General features: G+C 27.5%; 4 protein-coding genes across 5 annotated transcripts; 2 read left to right on the top strand and 2 right to left on the bottom strand.

The window, feature by feature from the left end:
* The first annotated feature begins 547 nt into the window (after positions 1 to 547).
* Positions 548 to 3152, top strand: LOC114125703 (uncharacterized). Its single transcript, XM_050210163.1, has 5 exons — positions 548 to 715; positions 2076 to 2286; positions 2378 to 2431; positions 2791 to 2877; positions 2959 to 3152. Exons 1-5 carry the CDS (start codon positions 548 to 550, stop codon positions 3150 to 3152), a joined length of 714 nt encoding a protein of 237 aa, XP_050066120.1.
* Positions 3153 to 3618: 466 nt separating this feature from the next.
* LOC126555205 (putative nuclease HARBI1) lies at positions 3619 to 5187 on the bottom strand. The gene is made up of 6 exons (XM_050210162.1): positions 4939 to 5187; positions 4666 to 4862; positions 4420 to 4579; positions 4204 to 4348; positions 3974 to 4118; positions 3619 to 3883 (listed from the first exon to the last, which is right to left on the bottom strand). Exons 1-6 carry the CDS (start codon positions 5185 to 5187, stop codon positions 3619 to 3621), a joined length of 1161 nt encoding a protein of 386 aa, XP_050066119.1.
* A 6925-nt stretch (positions 5188 to 12112) lies between these two features.
* On the top strand, positions 12113 to 13520 carry LOC126555206 (uncharacterized). Of its 2 annotated transcripts, none has more exons than XM_050210165.1 (5): positions 12113 to 12491; positions 12560 to 12636; positions 12706 to 12819; positions 12935 to 13143; positions 13391 to 13520. In XM_050210165.1, the coding sequence occupies exons 2-5, from the start codon at positions 12586 to 12588 to the stop codon at positions 13461 to 13463; spliced, it is 447 nt and encodes a 148-aa protein (XP_050066122.1). In that variant the 5' UTR covers positions 12113 to 12491; positions 12560 to 12585; the 3' UTR covers positions 13464 to 13520. The 2 variants fall into 2 exon arrangements, with proteins under 2 accessions (XP_050066122.1, XP_050066121.1); XM_050210164.1 differs by having other exon boundaries at positions 12134 to 12491; positions 12932 to 13143.
* A 1220-nt stretch (positions 13521 to 14740) lies between these two features.
* LOC126555207 (death-associated inhibitor of apoptosis 2-like) lies at positions 14741 to 15212 on the bottom strand. Its single transcript, XM_050210166.1, has one exon. It carries the CDS (start codon positions 15192 to 15194, stop codon positions 14796 to 14798), a length of 399 nt encoding a protein of 132 aa, XP_050066123.1. The 5' UTR covers positions 15195 to 15212; the 3' UTR covers positions 14741 to 14795.
* Positions 15213 to 18964: the final 3752 nt, after the last annotated feature.

Below are 18964 nucleotides of genomic sequence, written 5' to 3'. Positions count from 1 at the left end.
AAAAGCAGATCGAAATGGTTTCTACTTTCCACATTATTCATATATAATGGGAAAACAACATTTTTATTATCTAAACTAAAAACATTAACTGATACATTATTTAAACGTTCAAATGATTTAATTTGATTAACTGGGACCCAATTTTTGAAACGAGTTATAGATTAGGTGACATATTTATCGCATATGATAAAATGATAAATTTATCGAATGCTACTAATTTATATCGAACATTAAAATTTAAGGCTATTTTTGAATTAGTATCGATAAAATTTTATCGTATATCGAATGGAAAAACATTTGTCGCACGAACCACTGCGGTAACTAATTTGCATACATTATTCTAACCTCAAAATGTAATAAATATGATAAAATACGTAACAATTAGCAATCACGTTTATAGATAAGATAACATTTGTATAAACACACGATAACGACGTGTAAAGTGCAATAGTCAATAAGTGATATAGTAATATAGTATAAACCAATTTTATTATTTAACACCAAGTTTTGAGTTTAAGTGTCTTCATTTTTAAATTGTTTTGTCATTATGAGTGCTCAAATAAAATGTAGACCTACTAAACAACAAATGAAGTTGTTGGTTGAACTTTTGGCTCTCGACCCTCAACTTATGGCCGGTAAATTTTCGAGTACGTTTACTCAAAAACAAGCGAGTGCAAGATGGGACGCTGAAAAAACATGGTGCAAATGGAAAAAGGTAATTCGTTTTTAACTATTAATTCACTTCCAAAATAGCGAAAATAAAAAATCAAACGCAAAATATTGAGTACAAAACAGCGAAAATCATTAATTATTATTTTAATTATTTAAAACTAATCTTGTATTACATTTTCAAATCTTAGCTACTTTTACAAAAACTTTTATGAATTATACCTACAACATAATTTGCAAATATTCATGTTTTTCATGATATTCATGAACTTCAAATGTTAATAAAAAAGAAATTGCTTATGTATTCTTTTAATTTTTGAATCACTATAAGACTAATGCTCTAAAGAACTTTGTATAAAATTTTTAAGTATTTGACACAGCCAAAAAAATTTATCGATTTTTATAAAAAAAAAACTAAATAAAAACGAATATTTAAAATGTCTATAAATAGCCTTAAAATAAGAGAAATATTTTGAAAATTAAATAATATAAAGAAAATGCCAATGTAAATAACTGATAACATTTTCAAGTATATACGACTTATAAAAACGCTTAAAAAAAACTGTGACTAACGATTTTTGATTTTTTTTAAATTCCAATAAGAACAACTCATAAGGAACCATTGTATTAATTTTTCAAGTTTTTTTGTTCATTCAAAATTTTTTATTGACACTTCAAAAAAAAAATTCTCATTAAAATCGAACATTTCCGGGGTCTATAAATAACATAAAAAAAACAAAATATTTTGAAAATTTAACTGTATATAGATAACACTAGTATAAATATTTGGTGAAAAATTCAAGTATTTACAGTGATATTAGTTTTTGAGTTACAACCATATAAAAAAATTGATTTGGTCAAAAACTGGTTTTGCATGTAAATCACATAAAGAGTGAATGTTATTTAAATTCATAATATTGTCTATAAATATAGAACAGCATAATATTAATTATTATCATGTATTTATTATACACAACTATAGCTATATAATGTATACATAAGTTTGTGTTATAATAGTATTGTATATTTTTATTTTATACTAATATAATAATATTTACGTATAAATGAAAAATATCAAAATATTTTTAACTTGATGGATTTTGTTTTAATCAACTGTGAAAAGCTAAGTTATTTCAACTGTAAATTAAACTAGTTAAGTTCATAAGTTGATTAGAAAATAAACTAACTAGTTAAGTAAAAAAGTTAAAAACCAATAACTTTTTAACTAGTTAATGCCCACCTTTGTATGTTATGTTGTACACACATACAATTTTTACATTTATAGATTTTTAGTTTGCGGATTTCTTTTTTCGCTATTTTGACGGGATACCAGGAATACCTTAACTTACTGAAAATAAAAAATCATTGACCCAACTTAATATTTCTGATTTAATAATTATTTTTAGGCATGGCAAGATACCAAGGCTACAGCTAAAAGCAAAGCTTCAGCTATTAAAAGGCATGGTAATGGTACAGGAGGTGGGCCTCCCTGTAATATAACCATGTCAGAAGTCCAGCTGAATGCCATTGCGCAAATAAGTGATGTTGCTGTAACTGGCCATACAGATAGTTCTGAATCTGCAGTAGAGATCATTTATGATCATGATCATCAATTAGGTATAATATTATGTTTCTAGTAAATCAATTTTTATTAATGATATATATGTATATTACTTAAAATGTAATACCAATGGTTTGTTTTGGATAGAAGATTCTCAAAATATTGATCAAGAGATTATTGAAATTAACCTAGACAATGAATGTGAGTATGTTTACTTTATTATTGTATAATATGTAATATTCAATTAATTATAAATAATAAACTATAACTTGATGGTCTATGAATAGTGACTTCCCCATACTCTCTTATATATCAATCGCTGTACTCAATACTCCCATTCTCATTGTGTGATTCATGTAACTATTTTTTACATAAAATATATTTATGTCCCTAATTCATTACAATTATTCATAATATACAATTATACAATTATACAATTATATTATATTTATTAAAAATATAAAAAATATAACATAATCAAAAGAAAGTATTAGCCGCTGGTAATAAATCAAAATCTATTTAAAATTAATCATTTATTCTGAAATTATATATTTTTAAAGTGATGTATGAAGTCTTAGATTCATCTCCTAAGCCAGTTAATACAGCCATAATTCCACCACCATTAGTTTCCATTAATCAAAAGCAAAGTAAGAATGTATATGTATTTTATATTGTTATATAAGATGCATTTATAAAATTGGCCAAGAATAATCAATCAATAATCATAGATCTTAAAAAAAACTCGAAGTCAAAACAGTTAGATGAACATAATTCGGCTGCAAACAAATTAGCCAATATAGCAGAGCAAAAACTAGAGCTAAAAAAAGAATATTATGCCAAAAAACTTAAATTAATGGACGAGCAAACCATTGCTGTAAACAATCTAAATAATGTTTTGTCATCTTTTTTAAAAAATCAATGATTTTGTGGAATGTAGGTATTGGAATATATTTTAAAAACAAAGTTCCTTTTTGTTCATATTTACTATTTTATGTTGTTATTATTTGTTATATTTAAAATTGTAATGTAATTTAAGTTTTGTTATTCATATTTACTTAAGACAGTAAAACAACAAAGTTCCTTTTTAGTTTTTCAAAATATTTTTTAATATATTATTATACTATTTTATGTTATTATTTGTTATATTTAAAATTGTAATGTAATTTAAATTTTGTTATTCATATTTACTTAAGACAGTAAAACAACAGAGTTCCTTTTTAGTTTTTCAAAATATTTTTTAATATATTATTATACTATTTTATGTTATTATTTGTTATATTTAAAATTGTAATGTAATTTAAATTTTGTATTCATATTTACTTAAGACAGTAAAACAACAGAGTTCCTTTTTAAAATATTATTTAATATTTTTAATAAAACAAGGTGATTTATACATGTAAATTTCTATTTTCAAGTAACTGTGTTATTTTAACTCGTTGCTGTTTTCCTTGCATTAAATACTGATTCCGATTGTCATGTTGCTCCTCAAATGGTCTTTGGTCCTGATTAATTCCCATATCAATATCCTCTTCAGTCTCTTCAATTTCAGGAACGTTGTATTCAATGCACATATTGTGTAATACAACACATGCATTAATAATCTGAGATGCTTTTTCGGGTTTATAATGTAATACCCTATCCTTGAGAAGACACCTTTAATTATGTTTAATTTAGAATGAAGGAATGAATGAATCAAATCTAAATGTATTAAATATTCAATAAAATAAATAAGTAGGTAGGTACCTAAAACGCATTTTGAGCACACCATTACATCGTTCGATGATACTTCTTGTAGACATTTGTTTTTTGTTGTAAAGCTCTTCAGCTGCTGTGATGGGGTGTGTTATAGGCGTGAGTAGCCAAGGCCGTAACGGATAACCTGAATCTCCTACAAGAATTTTTGTATCAAAATTATAATTTAAAAATAAATTTATTTATTTATCTATCTAGTAAAATTATACATAATTATTTACCTAATAAAAAGAAGTTGTTAAAATTTCTGGAATGTAATTCTTGAAGGGTATTTGAAACTTTACTATTATTCCAGATGTGTACGTCATGTGTACTACCCGGAAATAATGCATTTACATTAAATATTTTTAGATTTACGTCACATATCTAAATTTAAAATATGTTATCATTTATTGTATTAAATTAAATTAGAAAAAAAAAATTAAAATGTTATTTACTAGTTGAACGTTTATCGAATGATAATTTTTACGGTTCACATACATGTACTCAGGGTACCTGTTTTCATTTAGATTGAGATTTTTTGATGGAGGTACTACAGCTACATGGGTACAATCCAAACATCCAATCACGCCTGGAAATCCAGTTTTACGATAAAACCTAAAAAGGGGGAAAGTGAGCAATTATTAAATTGTTCTATACAAATTATTTCAATTTAGAGAACTACTAAATAATAAATGTCTAACTCGTGACGAACTGCAGTGAGCTCACGGATACTGTTTGGGAATTTAACCCAAGAGTTAAATATAGTAGGATTGTTGAGAGCTGTTACAACCTCTTTAATGCAACAAGAAACTGAAGCTTGTGACAATAAAGTGTATCTACTGTTGCCAACCGGTGTTTGGTATGATCCTGTAGCAAAGAAGTTTAAGGCAACTAGCACCTACAATATATAATTTTCATGAAATAAAAATCATTATAGATCATTAAATTACAAATTTTATTTAAAATGTTCAAACTTTAGTGTCTATATCAATCGATGACAAACGGCTTGGCACTTTAAGAAATGGTCTTAACATATCAATCAGACAACGTGCAACGGGTTTTGTTAAACGAAAATTTTTTATAAATATTTGTTCGGTCTGTGTAAATGGATCCGATAAAGGTTTATGAAAATCATTTCTAACGCAATTATCTTCGTTTACACAAACAGCATTTTCTATGAAATTATTGATGACAAAATTCGTCATAATATCAAAATCAGACATTTTTAGTTTTTTATAAAAAAAACAAGACTTGATTGTTAAATAAAAATTTTAAATTTATAAATTAAAATGATTATTTATTTATAAGGATTAATGTTATTTACTGATGTTATCAAATGATAATAAATTTTCATGCGACAAACATTTTGTCACCACCATTACACCAGTAGACAAATAGTCGAATGATTTTTGTGTGACTAAATCATATCATATTTCAAAAATAGCTTTATTTTTTTTTCATACGACAAACGTATTTATCGCATGCGACTAAATAGTCGACTGTTTCAAAAATTGGGTCCCTGGTGTCGGAAAATCGATACAATGAAAATTTAATCTACTTTTTTTTTCAAGTATTTTAAAATATTGATTACTAAATTTAGTTTTATCTGAACGAGTATTATATTTTGTTAAAATTGCATATTTGAAACATTTGTTATCATTATTTTTTACATTTATAACAGCTTTCTTATTCCTTATACATTCTGGTAAAATTACATAAGATGATCCGGTTAAAGGGTTTACAATATTGATTCTTAATTGTAATGCATCAATTGAATATAAACTCCAACCACTTCCTTTAGTTACAAAATTACTTTCCTCTTTGTTAATTTTATCAAACATTTTTTTTAATAAATTTTCGAAATTTGAATTTGTATATGCCAACACATTCACTGTTTTAAATGAAATATCTCGGTATTCCTGTGTTAACACATGTACATAAACACAGTCAAGATATAAGTTAAATTTAATACTAGTTTGTTGTGTCATTTTTTTTAATTTACAAACAATCATTTCAAAACCGTAGTCAAAAAATTGATTAAAGTCTATGAAATTATAATCGTTTTTTAAAACAAACGTTTTTGAACATTTTTTAAACCGATTTAATTGAATAAGTCCGCTTCCAATTACGTTCATACGTGTTCTTTTTGATATTACATTTCGTTGTATTTTACTGTAATTAAAAATAAATACATAATAATAATAATAATATAAAATTTACCATTAAATAACAATAAATAAATTATTATTACTAAATAAAAAAAACGTATTAACCATTTATGCTTATTAAGTCATTATTTATTATTATTACAATCAATAGCGTTGACCATTGAACGATCGAGGTTAATTTTTAAAATATTACTGTGTTACTAATTACGATCTATTGTTATTAAAGATAAGTCAATATAATTTTATTATTTTATTTAATATGAACTGATAATATTGCTTTTTTATACATAAATAATTAACTTAGTAGGCTATAACTTTAAGCTGATCTGTTTTTTTTTCAAAATTTTTTTAGTATCAAATCTCTGGTTTATATATATATTATATTCATTAGTCTTATTCATCCATCAAGTGATATTATGAAAGGTCGTTCTCAATGTCGTTTAATTTTAGATTTAATGTAAGTCTGCGATATAGCTGTAGAAATTAAGTATTAAATCGACATGTTAATATTTGTTAAAATGAAAATCGATTGTAATTATTTTTAACGGATGAGGTTAATTTTTCAATATTAGTATAATGTAAGAACTTATATTATTTTATTATTTTACTTAATATAAACTGATAATTGTTTTTTATACATAAATAGTTGAAAATACATTTCGTTAATTTTACATCACTAACTGCATCGTGTATATAAGTTATATCATGGTTTTGATTACAAATTGAATCATGAGTTTCCTTCAACGATAAAAATCTACCATTTTTAATTATATAACCTAATTTATGGTTTAATATAATTTCATTACTTTTAAAATTAATTAATTTTAAATAAAATACTCTATTATTATCAGTATCGTATGCAGTCATATTCAACATTATATTTGTATTAAAACCTAATCTTTGTAAAATATTTTTATCTGAATTACCATTCCATAGTAAAATAATTGCATTTTGGTTATTAAAATCAAGATAGTTTTTTAAAAAGCTTGTAGTTAGGTTCGACGTTTTTGATTTCATAGCTAAATGTAATTCGTTTAATTTTTTTTTTTTTTTTTACAGTTTTTGACTTTATTATGAAAAATTACAATCTATACATCGAGTACAATAAGTAATATAGATATTTTACAGATAGTTCACAGGTTAAATTATATACATGAAGGCGAAATCACACATTTGTGACACCCCTGAATATTTTAAGTACTTAATCTTAAGTTATCAGGTCACGGCACCAGTTTCTTTTGAGGCGTCTAGCTGGGTTGCCGGGGAGTGTAAGTGAAGCTAATTCGTTTATCAGTTGATTAGGATTATCTCGTAGTTTGGAGTGGAAGCGCTTGTAGAAGATAGAGGCAGTTTCATTGATGGATGTTAATTTGAGGTCATTATTTAGTGACTCATTTGAGACAAACCAGGGTGCACCAGTGATTACACGTTGAAATATGTTTTGGAAGGCTTGAATAGTTTTTTTATTTGAATTCTTTGCAGAGCCCCAGATTACGATGCCATACGTCCAGATTGGTTTAAGAAGAGTTTTATATAGGATTATTTTGATAGGTATAGTTAAGTTCGAACGTAGGAGTGGTCTTAAAAGGTGGAGTCTGGAATTAAGCTTTTTTCGCTTATTCTTTAGATGCGGAGACCAAGTCAAGCGTCTGTCAAGTATAAGCCCGAGGTATTTAACTTCAGTCGAGTGAGGGATGTCAATGTTGTTTATTGATACAGCTGGGCAGCTATGAGGTCGAAGTGTAAAAGTGATAAAGGAAGACTTAGATTCGTTGATTTTTATCTTCCAATTGGTGAACCATTGTGAAAGATTATTTAGGTGAGTTTGTATTTGTTGAGAAGCAATGGTATGGTCAGAGGAAACTGATAATAAGGCAGTATCATCAGCATATGTTCCAACTATAGTATCTTCAGATGTAGGCAGGTCTGACGTGTATATGGTATATAGGAATGGAGCGATATCACTGCCTTGAGGGACACCAGCAGAGATAGGAAATTGATTGGAGTGTTGTAGGTTGTGCCGGACATTAAATGAACGATTTTCTAGATATGATTTCAGCATTAGGTATAAAGGGGCAGGAAATATTTTTTTTAGCTTAAAAAGAAGACCTTCGTGCCAGACGGTATCAAATGCTTTCCCAACGTCTAGAAAGACTCCAGCGCAGTATTTTTTGGTTTCGAGTGCTGTTGAGATGGTGTCCACTACACGGTGAAGTTGATGAGTTGTGGCGTGAAGAGATCGGAAACCAAACTGGAAGTTTGGAATCCTGTTGTTCAATTGCGCAATGGTAGTGATGCGCTTGAGGATGACTTTTTCTAATATTTTTCCAAGAACCGGTACGAGGAGGGTTGTTCTGGAGGCTTACCAGGTTGAGTACAGTGACAATGACTGATGATTTCCAAGTAGTTGGGAAGTAAGATAGGCGAAGGCAGCATTATAAATATGTGATAGATGAACAATTATTTTCGTAGGGAGATTTTTAACAACTTGTTGGAAATAAGGTCGTGGCCTGGAGATTTGTTATTTGCAAGTTTTTTTATAATGCCTAATATCTCCGCTGGGGAGGTTGGTTTTGCAGGAAGTGCCATAGGTAAAGTTGATTGAAGTGAATTCATAACTGTCGACATATGTAGTGCTGGTGTGGGAATAAGATGTGGTTTGAATACTCCTGATAGTTCTTCGGCGAGAATATCCGCTTTTTCCTTATCTGAGAAAGCAAGTGAGTTGTCTGGGCGGCGAATTGGAGGAGGGGAGTCCTTAATCCGCAATATTGACTTTGTTTTACGCCAGATTGATCCGTTAGAAAAAGAGAGGTTTTGAATATGACTTTTGTACAGATTGGTTTTGAGAGTTTTAAGTAGTGACTTTAGTTTATTGGAGAGAAAGTTGTAATTCGTTTAATATAACTTGAAGCTGATCTGGTTTCTTTTCAAAAATTTTTAGTAGCAAATCTCTAGTTTTTGTATATGAATAATTATTCATTAATCTTATTCTTCCATCAGGTGATATTATTAAAGGTCGACCTCGTAGACGAATAATTTCAGATTTTACGTGAGTCTGTGATATAGCTGCAGAAATAAGTATTAAATCTGTACGTTGATAGTTGCTGAATTCGAAATCAATTATAATTATTTTATTTTTTGGTTTTTGCCTGTAATTAAACAACATCAATTAATAGTATCATAGTATTATTTTTATCTATGTTACTAAAATATATTTTAATAAAAATAAAATACTGATTTCATAATTTTTTATTTTATATAAAATTTAGATTATTGAATGTACTTTATATATTTTATTGATTTATTTTTTTTATTTATGCGTAATATGAATTTATTTGATATTAAATATTTCATTATTCATCTGATTTTTATTTCACTGAAATTTTGAAAAATATTAAAACATATTTTTTTTATAATCAATAATATAAATATTTTATAGTCACATAACTTATTATTTTTTAAAAAATATATAAAAAAATAAAAACAATCATATCTTTTATATTTATTCACTAAGACTAGCAGATTCACCATGCAGCTTAATTAATCTATAATGATATTAACAATATTCAAATAAAATAATAATTTTCAATTTTGATTTTATATCATATATTTTTTAATCTGATCGTGTTTTACTATGCCCTACTTTAATAGGTCCGTTACGCCAGCACTGCCACTTTTGAATTTTAATACCAAACCTTGACAGTATTATGTACTTTTTTTTGTACAATTTTGTACAGGTAAAATAAAATTTTGTACAACACCCCAAACCCGATCAAAACCGTTTTTCCTATATGCTCCGGGTGGCATAGGCGTGTGCAGGACTTAGTGGTAGGTGTTGCTAAAAATTATATTTAATAAGTCAATACATATTATTTATTTTATTAATACAAAAATGTCATTTATTTTATACAATACGTTATTACATATTATTATTATTATTACAATGCTAGACGTCTTTTGTAATGTTTCTTATTTTGTAAATTTTAACTACTACGTTACTAACTATTTTTAGTTAGAAAAAATAAAAATTGTGAGTGTTTGTAGCCCGCAGGTGTTGCTATACCATACCTTGCAACACCCGTGCGCACGTCTATACCGGGTGGAATAATATAAATAGGGGGTACGATACACTGCGTGATTGTAGAACGTCCATATCATGTCAATTACTAATACACTGTCTCCCACAAGTTTGAAATCAGAAATGAAATCGCAATACATGGTGACAATTACAATTTGCGTGGTGTAATTGCGTTTGATGGTCCACAAAGGGGGGATCTGAGACAAATACATGGGCATTACATCGCATATTGCTTAAGATCTAACCAACAATGGGAAATCATATGATGATACAAAGGACCATGTATTATCAAAATCGGCTAATTTCAAAGTGAACGCTGAAATTTTATTTTATACAAAATAATAATATAATATTTATACAAAATATTTTATATTTATATTTTTATAATATAATATAAAATTATAATAATAATATAATGTTTTTCTTTTTAACTAATTTGTTTTGTAATTCTTAATTATGATTTATGAGTAATAAAAATATTTATGTAGGTATTAAATTTGTTCTAATGATTATTAGTATTATTAATATTATATACATAATTAACTAAGTAGTAATGTCGCTTGATTTCGTTTTTTTTTTTTTTTAATTAATATATTAATTGTAATAAGAATATGTTGGATTAATAGTCAGTACTTTAACGTAACACATACGTAGTCATTCTTCAGGTAATTTTTGAATATTTGTAATGGCAGTGCTGGAGTAACGTTATTCCAGCACGCGCATAGGAAAAACGGTTTTGATCGGTTTTGGGGTGTGTTGTACAAAATTTTATTTTACCTGTACAAAATTGTACAAAAAAATTACATAATACTGTATTATTTAAAATTGAATTTTTAAATATTTGGTAATGGCAGTGCTGGAGTAACGTTATTCCAGCACGCGCATAGGAAAAACGGTTTTGGTCGAGTTTGGGGTGTTGTACAAAATTTTATTTTACCTGTACAAAATTGTACAAAAAAAAGTACATAATACTGTCAAGGTATGGTATTAAAATTCAAAAGTGGCAGTGCTGGCGTAACGGAGCTATATTTATTAACTTTTATTATATAATATATATATATATATATATTAAATATTGAATTTGAATTCAACCAATTTTATTTTTTTATATTTTATTCATTTTATTTATATTTCATATAATACGTATGTTTTCATTTTATTTTAAATATTTCATAATTATTTTGATTTTTATTTCACTGAAATTTTGTAAATTATTAAAACATATTTATTTATAATCAATAATATAAATATTTTATAGACCATAACTTATTATTTTTAAAAAAATATATAAATAAATATGATCATATCTTTTATATTTGTTCACTAAGACTAACCGATTCACTAGCAGCTTAATTAATCTATAATGACACAAACAATATTCAAATAAAATAATAATTTTTAACTTTGATTTTATATCATATATTTTTTAATCTGATCGTGTTTTACAACTTTTATTATATATATTAAATATTGAATTTGAATTCAACCAATTTTATTTTTTTATATTTTATTTATATTTTCATATTATACGTATGTATTAATTTATATTTTAAATATTTCATTATTCATCTGATTTTTTTATTTCACTGACATTTTGTAAATTATTAAAACATATTTATTTATAATTAATTATATTTGTATTTTATCTTACTTATTGTTTTGCTGCATAGTTTGATGAATACCTCGGTCCATGTTGTTGCGTTGAATAAGTAGGTTTTAGTTTATCAATTAAAAATGAATTAAGAATCAAACTGTTTCTTCAAATTAATATTGTATTTAATTTAGATTAATTATTAATAAAACTTAACTAATATCAAAAACCTTGCTTGATGATAGTGTTGTAATAAAGTCAGCGACTTACACAAGTACTGAAAGACCGAGGATAATAGACTATAACCTACTCAAGAGCACTTTGTAAATGACTATAAGTCTAAAAACATTGAATGATTATGAACCAGATTTATAGTCTGATCCAGTGGTGTGATATGTGATCACGCCATATTTCACTTTGATCACAGATATTTTTTATAGAATAGGTAAAACTATGATCACGCCATATTACAACGCTACCACAGTTATTTTATAGATTAGGTAAAACTATGATCACACCATATGATACCACAACCTTACAAATCTGTATATAAGTGATCAGTAGACATTGATTATAGTTAGTGTTAAATCTCAACATTGTCTATAAATTTTATGTTTCGTCGTTTCATACCGTAATATATCCGTTTGCTACAAGTCGATAACAAACCAAGTAACACAATTTGATCAGGTAAATGTTTTTTAAACATTCTGTTATATTAAAAATTAAACTTATACTGATTATCATTTTTATTTAAGGTATATTTAATATATATAAAAATAATATGTCGTACTATACTAATGTATCTGCAGGCGAAAGCTCTTCAAATGATGATGTAAGTACCTATACCTATTTGTTTATGTATGTGTGTGTATGATATTAATATATTATTATTAAATAATAGAATGAAAGTAGTATGCTATCAACACTATCATCTTCTTTAAAACCGGTAAAAATGCAGAATAAAAAAAGAAAAAATGATACTGAACCAAAAGTTAAAATGACTAAGGCTGGAAAGGTAATAATTTGTATTGTATTATTTTTTTAAATATTACACACACACACACACACATATACACACACACACACCACACATTTCATTTTTAATATAAATATATATGAATGTATAGCAGCGAACAGAATCAATAGAGACGTACAAGGATGCCTTAGCTAGTGTAATTTCGAAAGGAAATATTGAAGATAACGTTTCTAACTCAATAACATTGACGGAAGGAAATTACACGTATACGATTCGGTGTCCAGTAGCGCCAAAATGCGATGACTACTACGTCATTCAACATTATAAAACTAGTGTTATAAAGGACATTCCGTCACTTGAAAGGTAAAAACCATAATAAAAAAAACCAATGATTAAATGATGAACTATAGTTAAACAACAGCGATACAATCATTTATTGATCACCAGATTATTTTTTAATTTGACCGTTACCTATTATTATTCAACACAAATAAATTATTAAATTCTAATTAAATAATAAGATTGAGGATTTTATCGTTGATATTTAACTATAACATGATTAAATAAAAACATATTACGAATATTATTAAATAATGATTTTTTATAATAGATGGAAACATTCTGAAGCTAGTGTAAAGTTGTACACTAGCAATACTTTCCTGCTGACAACGAAATATCTATAAAAATAAATGAACTAATTCGCACAATTTTAAATCGATGTTCATCGGATCCGAAACGGAAGATTGTGAAAAACAGTAAAAAATAAAAAAATGCAAATATATTATTTTGTAAAAATTTTTATTGGTAGTACCTATAAATTATGATATTTAATAAATAAATTATTAAAATTGATAAAATTAATTAATCTTATTCTTTTACTATAATATTGAAATCAATTCTTAGAGTAATTATAACAATTATAATGGTATAAAGTTCAATACAAATTTTATTTTAAATCGACATTATATCATATAATATCATATCTGATAGTGAATTATTGTGGAATTGAAGTATTTCATATATAAAACAAGAATCATCGTTCTGTATACAACACATGCTAAAGTCAAAATTTTGAATATACTGATTAGTAAAATCATTTCGCTGACAAGATGATGGTAGAATATTGATGTCTGCTCTAATTAATGAATATACGGTATCAAAAGTTGACTGATATGAAACCAACTTTTTCTCTGCTTTTCTACAATATGTGAATCGATACATTGTTAATTGTTTTAAACGATGTAAATCAGTATATGATAAGGTAATAAAATGATCATTAACATGCAATTTAATAGTTAACTGATTTAAATTGACTGAATAATATATGTTATCAGTTATTTTCACACGTTTACAATTAGTATGTAGATTATTAGTTATTGAACTATAATTGCTATCACACATTAGTGTACACCACTGAAGTAAATCGAAGGTTAACAATTTTTTAGTAACATTACATTCTAGTATTACAATAACAGAAATCGTTTTATTAACCAAAAATCCAACCGTTACACTTTTCTTGTTAAAGGTCTAATACTGAATATTGATTTTGCAACAACAATTGATGGATTCATATTGTATGACGACGTGATCTTTTTGATATAGACGATTTCTGATGATAATTTTTAAAATCGAATAGAAATAAATGTAATAACTGAAATAAACGTAAAACACAGATGTTATTTACACATATATGATCGTTACAACACATATTTATAAACTAAGTGTATTACTTGTACATGTATGGTTATATACTAAACTGATCACATTAAAAAAATTGAAGTGAACGTGAAATCAAATCAAATAACGTGTGGAAGGGAGAATTACTTACCTGATCTGTCGAACCCGAAACTGCAATTTTTTTAATCTAATATATTTAATATAATTAGACGCGTTATCTTACTTGACAACAAGTTCACGAGGTATAAAATCAAATATTAACACATTTAAGTGATTAATTCAATATTTATTTTGAAATACAAATAAATTATAAAAGTAATAAGAAACATCAAAGTAAACTAACAAGTAATATCATTTGATTTAGACTTACAATCACAAACATGGCTAGCTTTTACATATTCGTTTTTTACATTTTCTATAAATTCATTTCCTTTACATAGTAATACAAATATACATTTAGGATTCCATTTTGCGTGTTCGACCCATGGTATATCATCGTTTGACCATTTTTGTAAGACAAGTCCACAGAAAAAACATTCAACTATATCACCTACACCGGTATATTTTAAACCAGATTCAGCTAACGAATATTTATTTTGACATGAAGTAGATGGATATGAGTTATATGTTTTTAATCTTGACATAAATGTGGTATAATCTGAATGTACTGGATATGAATTATTTCTTACTAAATAAACTAAAGATGGAAAATCGTTGGAAAATTTCTGTAAATTCATGGTTACAATAAAGCTTAAGATAAATACTTTAAAAAACCAATCAATAAGCTAATTTACCAGAGAAATAATAAAAAAAATATAACAAGACTTAATTAAGATGTATATCAAGATAAATACTTAAAAAAAACATCAATAAGCTAATTTACCAGAGAAATAATAAAAAAATATAACAAGACTTAATTAAGATGTATATCAAGATAAATACTTAAAAAAAACAAATCAATAAGCTAATTTATCAGAGAAATAATAAAAAAAATATAACACGACTTAATTGTTCAACCGCTAGTAACAAACTAAATGTTTTAAATTAAACACGAATAGAAATAAATGTAATAACTGAAATAAACGTGAAACACAGATGCTATTTACACAGATATGATCGTTTCAACGCATATTTATAAACTAAGTATATTACTTGTGCATGTATAGTTATACACTAAACTGATTATATTAAAAAAATTGAAATGCATGTGAAATCAAATCAAATAACGTGTGGAAGGGAGAATTACTTACCTAGGTTTTTTTCAGAAAAACCATGGGGCGTCTGACTCCATTTTACAGCGGGAATTTCTTACACTGCAAGGGGACAATACCTCCTCAAACTTTTTTCATCTCCTCTGAAAAATGGAGCCAGACGCCCCATATTTATACTAAAAATGGTTAGAAAAACCATGGGGCGTCTGGCTCCATTTTACAGCGGGAATTTCTTACACTGCAAGGGACTGAACGGGCCGGGAGCGTATGACGATAATACGCGCACCCCGACACCTATGAATGTTGCTCACCACTAACACTTAGGTCTAAAAAATATATTTTGAAGGACTAGCTGGGTGTGTAGTGGTGTAATAGCTCGAACAGCAGTGGTCGGGATTGCCGGGCAAAAAACTGTCGAGCTACGTAATGCGTGTAGTGTAATTATGTGTATTATCTGTGTTGTGTGTGTATACTCTTAAATGCTAAAACGGATAGGTAATAAAAATGGTAACTCAAATTGGTAATGGAAAGTAAAATATAATAAATAAACAATAATATAATAAATAATTACGGCCCTTCTGGCCCAACAGGTAAAAATAGTGTTGAAAATATAGCCCTTTGGCTCAACAATAGATATATAATATTATAATATTGTATAAAACATATAATAAATACTAATACGGTAATAAACAATATAACTCACGTAATTAGACGGAGAACTGCTGGCCAGCCGCTACTACGATAATATAATTTCACAAAACACAACACGAAAACAATAATTGAAATAATACACAAAATAATAATATAATAAAAATAATAGGTGTTAATTCAAAAAGACGATTAGCGCCTATAAAAATCAACGTTGCATATAAAATAAAATGTTTAAAATTGGTGGCGATTAGCGCGCACACAGTATAATAATAATAATGGCGATTTGCGCCTTGCGTACACAAAATGCAATTTTTAATATAATATATAAGACAACGTATGATGGCGATTAGCGCACGTATATAATATAATATGACGATATAATAATAATAAGAACAAAGGTGGCGATTAGCGCTCACACCAAAAATGAATAATATAATATAAAATGTGGCGATTCGTGCCACACCAGGTATAAGAAAAATTAGTGGCGATTTGCGCCCACAATTTTATGTAGAAAAAAATTAAATAAACCGGCGATTAACGCACGATCGAAAAATGCGTTGATGCACAAACGCTGGAGAAAGACTAAAACTTTTATAATATTATATTACGACTGGGCCGGCCTGAATCCTTATAATTTCGCCGGCCGCGTTAATATATCGAAGCAGATGCACGGCGGCGGCGTACGATAACGCGGTGTAATCTACATATTATATAACTCACAAGACACATTCAAATAGGTACATACAAAAATAAATATTATGGTAACAGTTGATAGTGTGTGTGTGTGTGTCCAGCTGTCCGATATCGATAACTATTTTATATTATTTTAGAATTATGTTGCGGCGGCAACAGGGACCATACCCCCTCAAACTTTTTTCATCTCCGCTGAAAAATGGAGCCAGACGCCCCATATTTATACTACTTGCATATTGTTTTTGCTGTAGAATGTTTAGTGTCAAGTTATCTGATACTGGTGTTGCTTCGGGAATTGGGTATAATGACTGGAAAAATTTGACTGCCTATTTGAAGATACATGAAATGTCCAAAACACATATTTTATACTACTCTAATTGGCAAGAAATGTTAATTAGATTAAAATTAACACGTTAAGTGCCATGCGGCAGCCGGCGGCCTTACTTAATGGTATTTTTAAAACGTTATCGGGATTTTTATGTTGTCATTCGTGAAATGCTATTAGCATTATCTCGGGAAATATTTGGTCTAAAAATATGATTCCGAAATTCAAATGTTCGGTTTATGGTGTGTATTATTAATAAAGTATAAAATAAATAAGACCGCCGGCGGCCTAACGGCGCTATAGTAATTTTCATTATCGCCATACGCCACTTGGCAGCCGCCTGTCTTAATAGAATGTTTATGTTTACTAAGTACTAACGATCGTGATTCGTATCAGCCTAAATTACATTTTTGTCATATTTCTGAAATACAATTTTTAAAATGAATACTCGTCCAAAGAGAATTAAACTCTCGGATGAAAATGTTGTAAGACAGTTACTAGAAGAGAGTGACGATGACTATAATAGTTTAAGTGATTTCGACGACGACGACTCAGATGTGGATGGACACTACGTGCCTGAAGAATCCGAAAATTCGTCTAATGGTGAGTAAAATTACCTATTAATTTAAATCGAGCAACATTTATAAAGTTTAAAAATCGTAATATGTTATAAAATATAATAATATATTAATATGTAATATTGAAATATTAAAAAATAAGTTAATAACGTAATATGTTTTGGGGACCCCATACTAAAGTCATGTCCATTTTATTTGAACGCAAATATTCCAAAACCAGTACACACTATGTAATGCACTAGGTACTATAAAAATAAAAAAATATTTTAATGTAAAAATAAAATAAAATAAATATTATAACAGTATTAATTTTAATTATAGAAAATAGTAATACCGAAGATTTAGACGAATCCATATTTGCTCAACAACCTATTCCTTCCGTACAAGAATGGTGTGACGTAACTTGCAAAAACCAAAAGAATATTGTTTTTAATGGCAATCCTGGGTTAAAAATCGATATTTTGCCTAATGCAACGGTTTGGGATTATTTTAACTTGTTCATTACTAATGAAATAATTGATTTAATGGTAGTAGAAACAAACCGAAATGCTGATCAAATGCTAAATGGGCGGAGAATAACTAAAGCCAGCAGATATTCAAAGTGGACCCCTACTGACTCAGATGAAATTAAATTATTTTTTGGGCTTACTTATATGGATGGGGTTGATGCCATTGCCCAGTTTAAAAATTATTGGAGTGTTAAAACTAGGTATAAGAATCACGTAGCTAGTAAGATTATGTCTAGAAATAGATTCGAACTTTTATTGAGGTTTTGGCATTTTTCAAACATGAGAAGCTCCGGAGAATGATAGAATTTTCAAAATCAGAAATTTAGTGATTAAAATTGTTGATAATTTTCAAAAACGTTAGAACCTGGTAGTATGATAGCAGTAGACGAAACAATGGTACCATTTAGAGGACGATTGAAATTTAGACAATATATTCCGGGTAAAGCGCACAAATATGGTATCAAATTATTTAAACTTTGTGGAACTGACGGATACACATATAATTTGAAATTTACGCAGGAAAAACTCAAATTCAAGGAA

Source organism: Aphis gossypii, unplaced genomic scaffold (assembly GCF_020184175.1).
Source record: "Aphis gossypii isolate Hap1 unplaced genomic scaffold, ASM2018417v2 Contig00749, whole genome shotgun sequence".
In the NCBI taxonomy this organism is placed as follows: domain Eukaryota; kingdom Metazoa; phylum Arthropoda; class Insecta; order Hemiptera; family Aphididae; genus Aphis; species Aphis gossypii.
The sequence above is the reverse complement of the archived record's forward strand: the minus strand, read 5'-3'. Positions and strand labels throughout refer to the sequence as shown.

Bases quoted from the DNA above. Each gene is read 5' to 3' on its own strand.
- LOC114125703 (XM_050210163.1), top strand. From the start codon at position 548: ATGAGTGCTCAAATAAAATGTAGACCTACTAAACAACAAATGAAGTTG. The intron at 716-2,075 runs GTAATTCGTTTT...AATTATTTTTAG, and splicing joins CATGGTGCAAATGGAAAAAG to GCATGGCAAGATACCAAGGC. The intron at 2,878-2,958 runs GTAAGAATGTAT...CAATAATCATAG, and splicing joins TTCCATTAATCAAAAGCAAA to ATCTTAAAAAAAACTCGAAG.
- LOC126555205 (XM_050210162.1), bottom strand. From the start codon at position 5,187: ATGTCTGATTTTGATATTATGACGAATTTTGTCATCAATAATTTCATA. The intron at 4,863-4,938 runs GTTTGAACATTT...TATATATTGTAG, and splicing joins CGATTGATATAGACACTAAA to GTGCTAGTTGCCTTAAACTT. The intron at 4,119-4,203 runs GTAAATAATTAT...AAATTCTTGTAG, and splicing joins TAACAACTTCTTTTTATTAG to GAGATTCAGGTTATCCGTTA.
- LOC126555206 (XM_050210164.1), top strand. From the start codon at position 12,586: ATGTCGTACTATACTAATGTATCTGCAGGCGAAAGCTCTTCAAATGAT. The intron at 12,637-12,705 runs GTAAGTACCTAT...ATTAAATAATAG, and splicing joins AAAGCTCTTCAAATGATGAT to AATGAAAGTAGTATGCTATC. The intron at 12,820-12,931 runs GTAATAATTTGT...ATGAATGTATAG, and splicing joins AAATGACTAAGGCTGGAAAG to CAGCGAACAGAATCAATAGA.
- LOC126555207 (XM_050210166.1), bottom strand. From the start codon at position 15,194: ATGAATTTACAGAAATTTTCCAACGATTTTCCATCTTTAGTTTATTTA.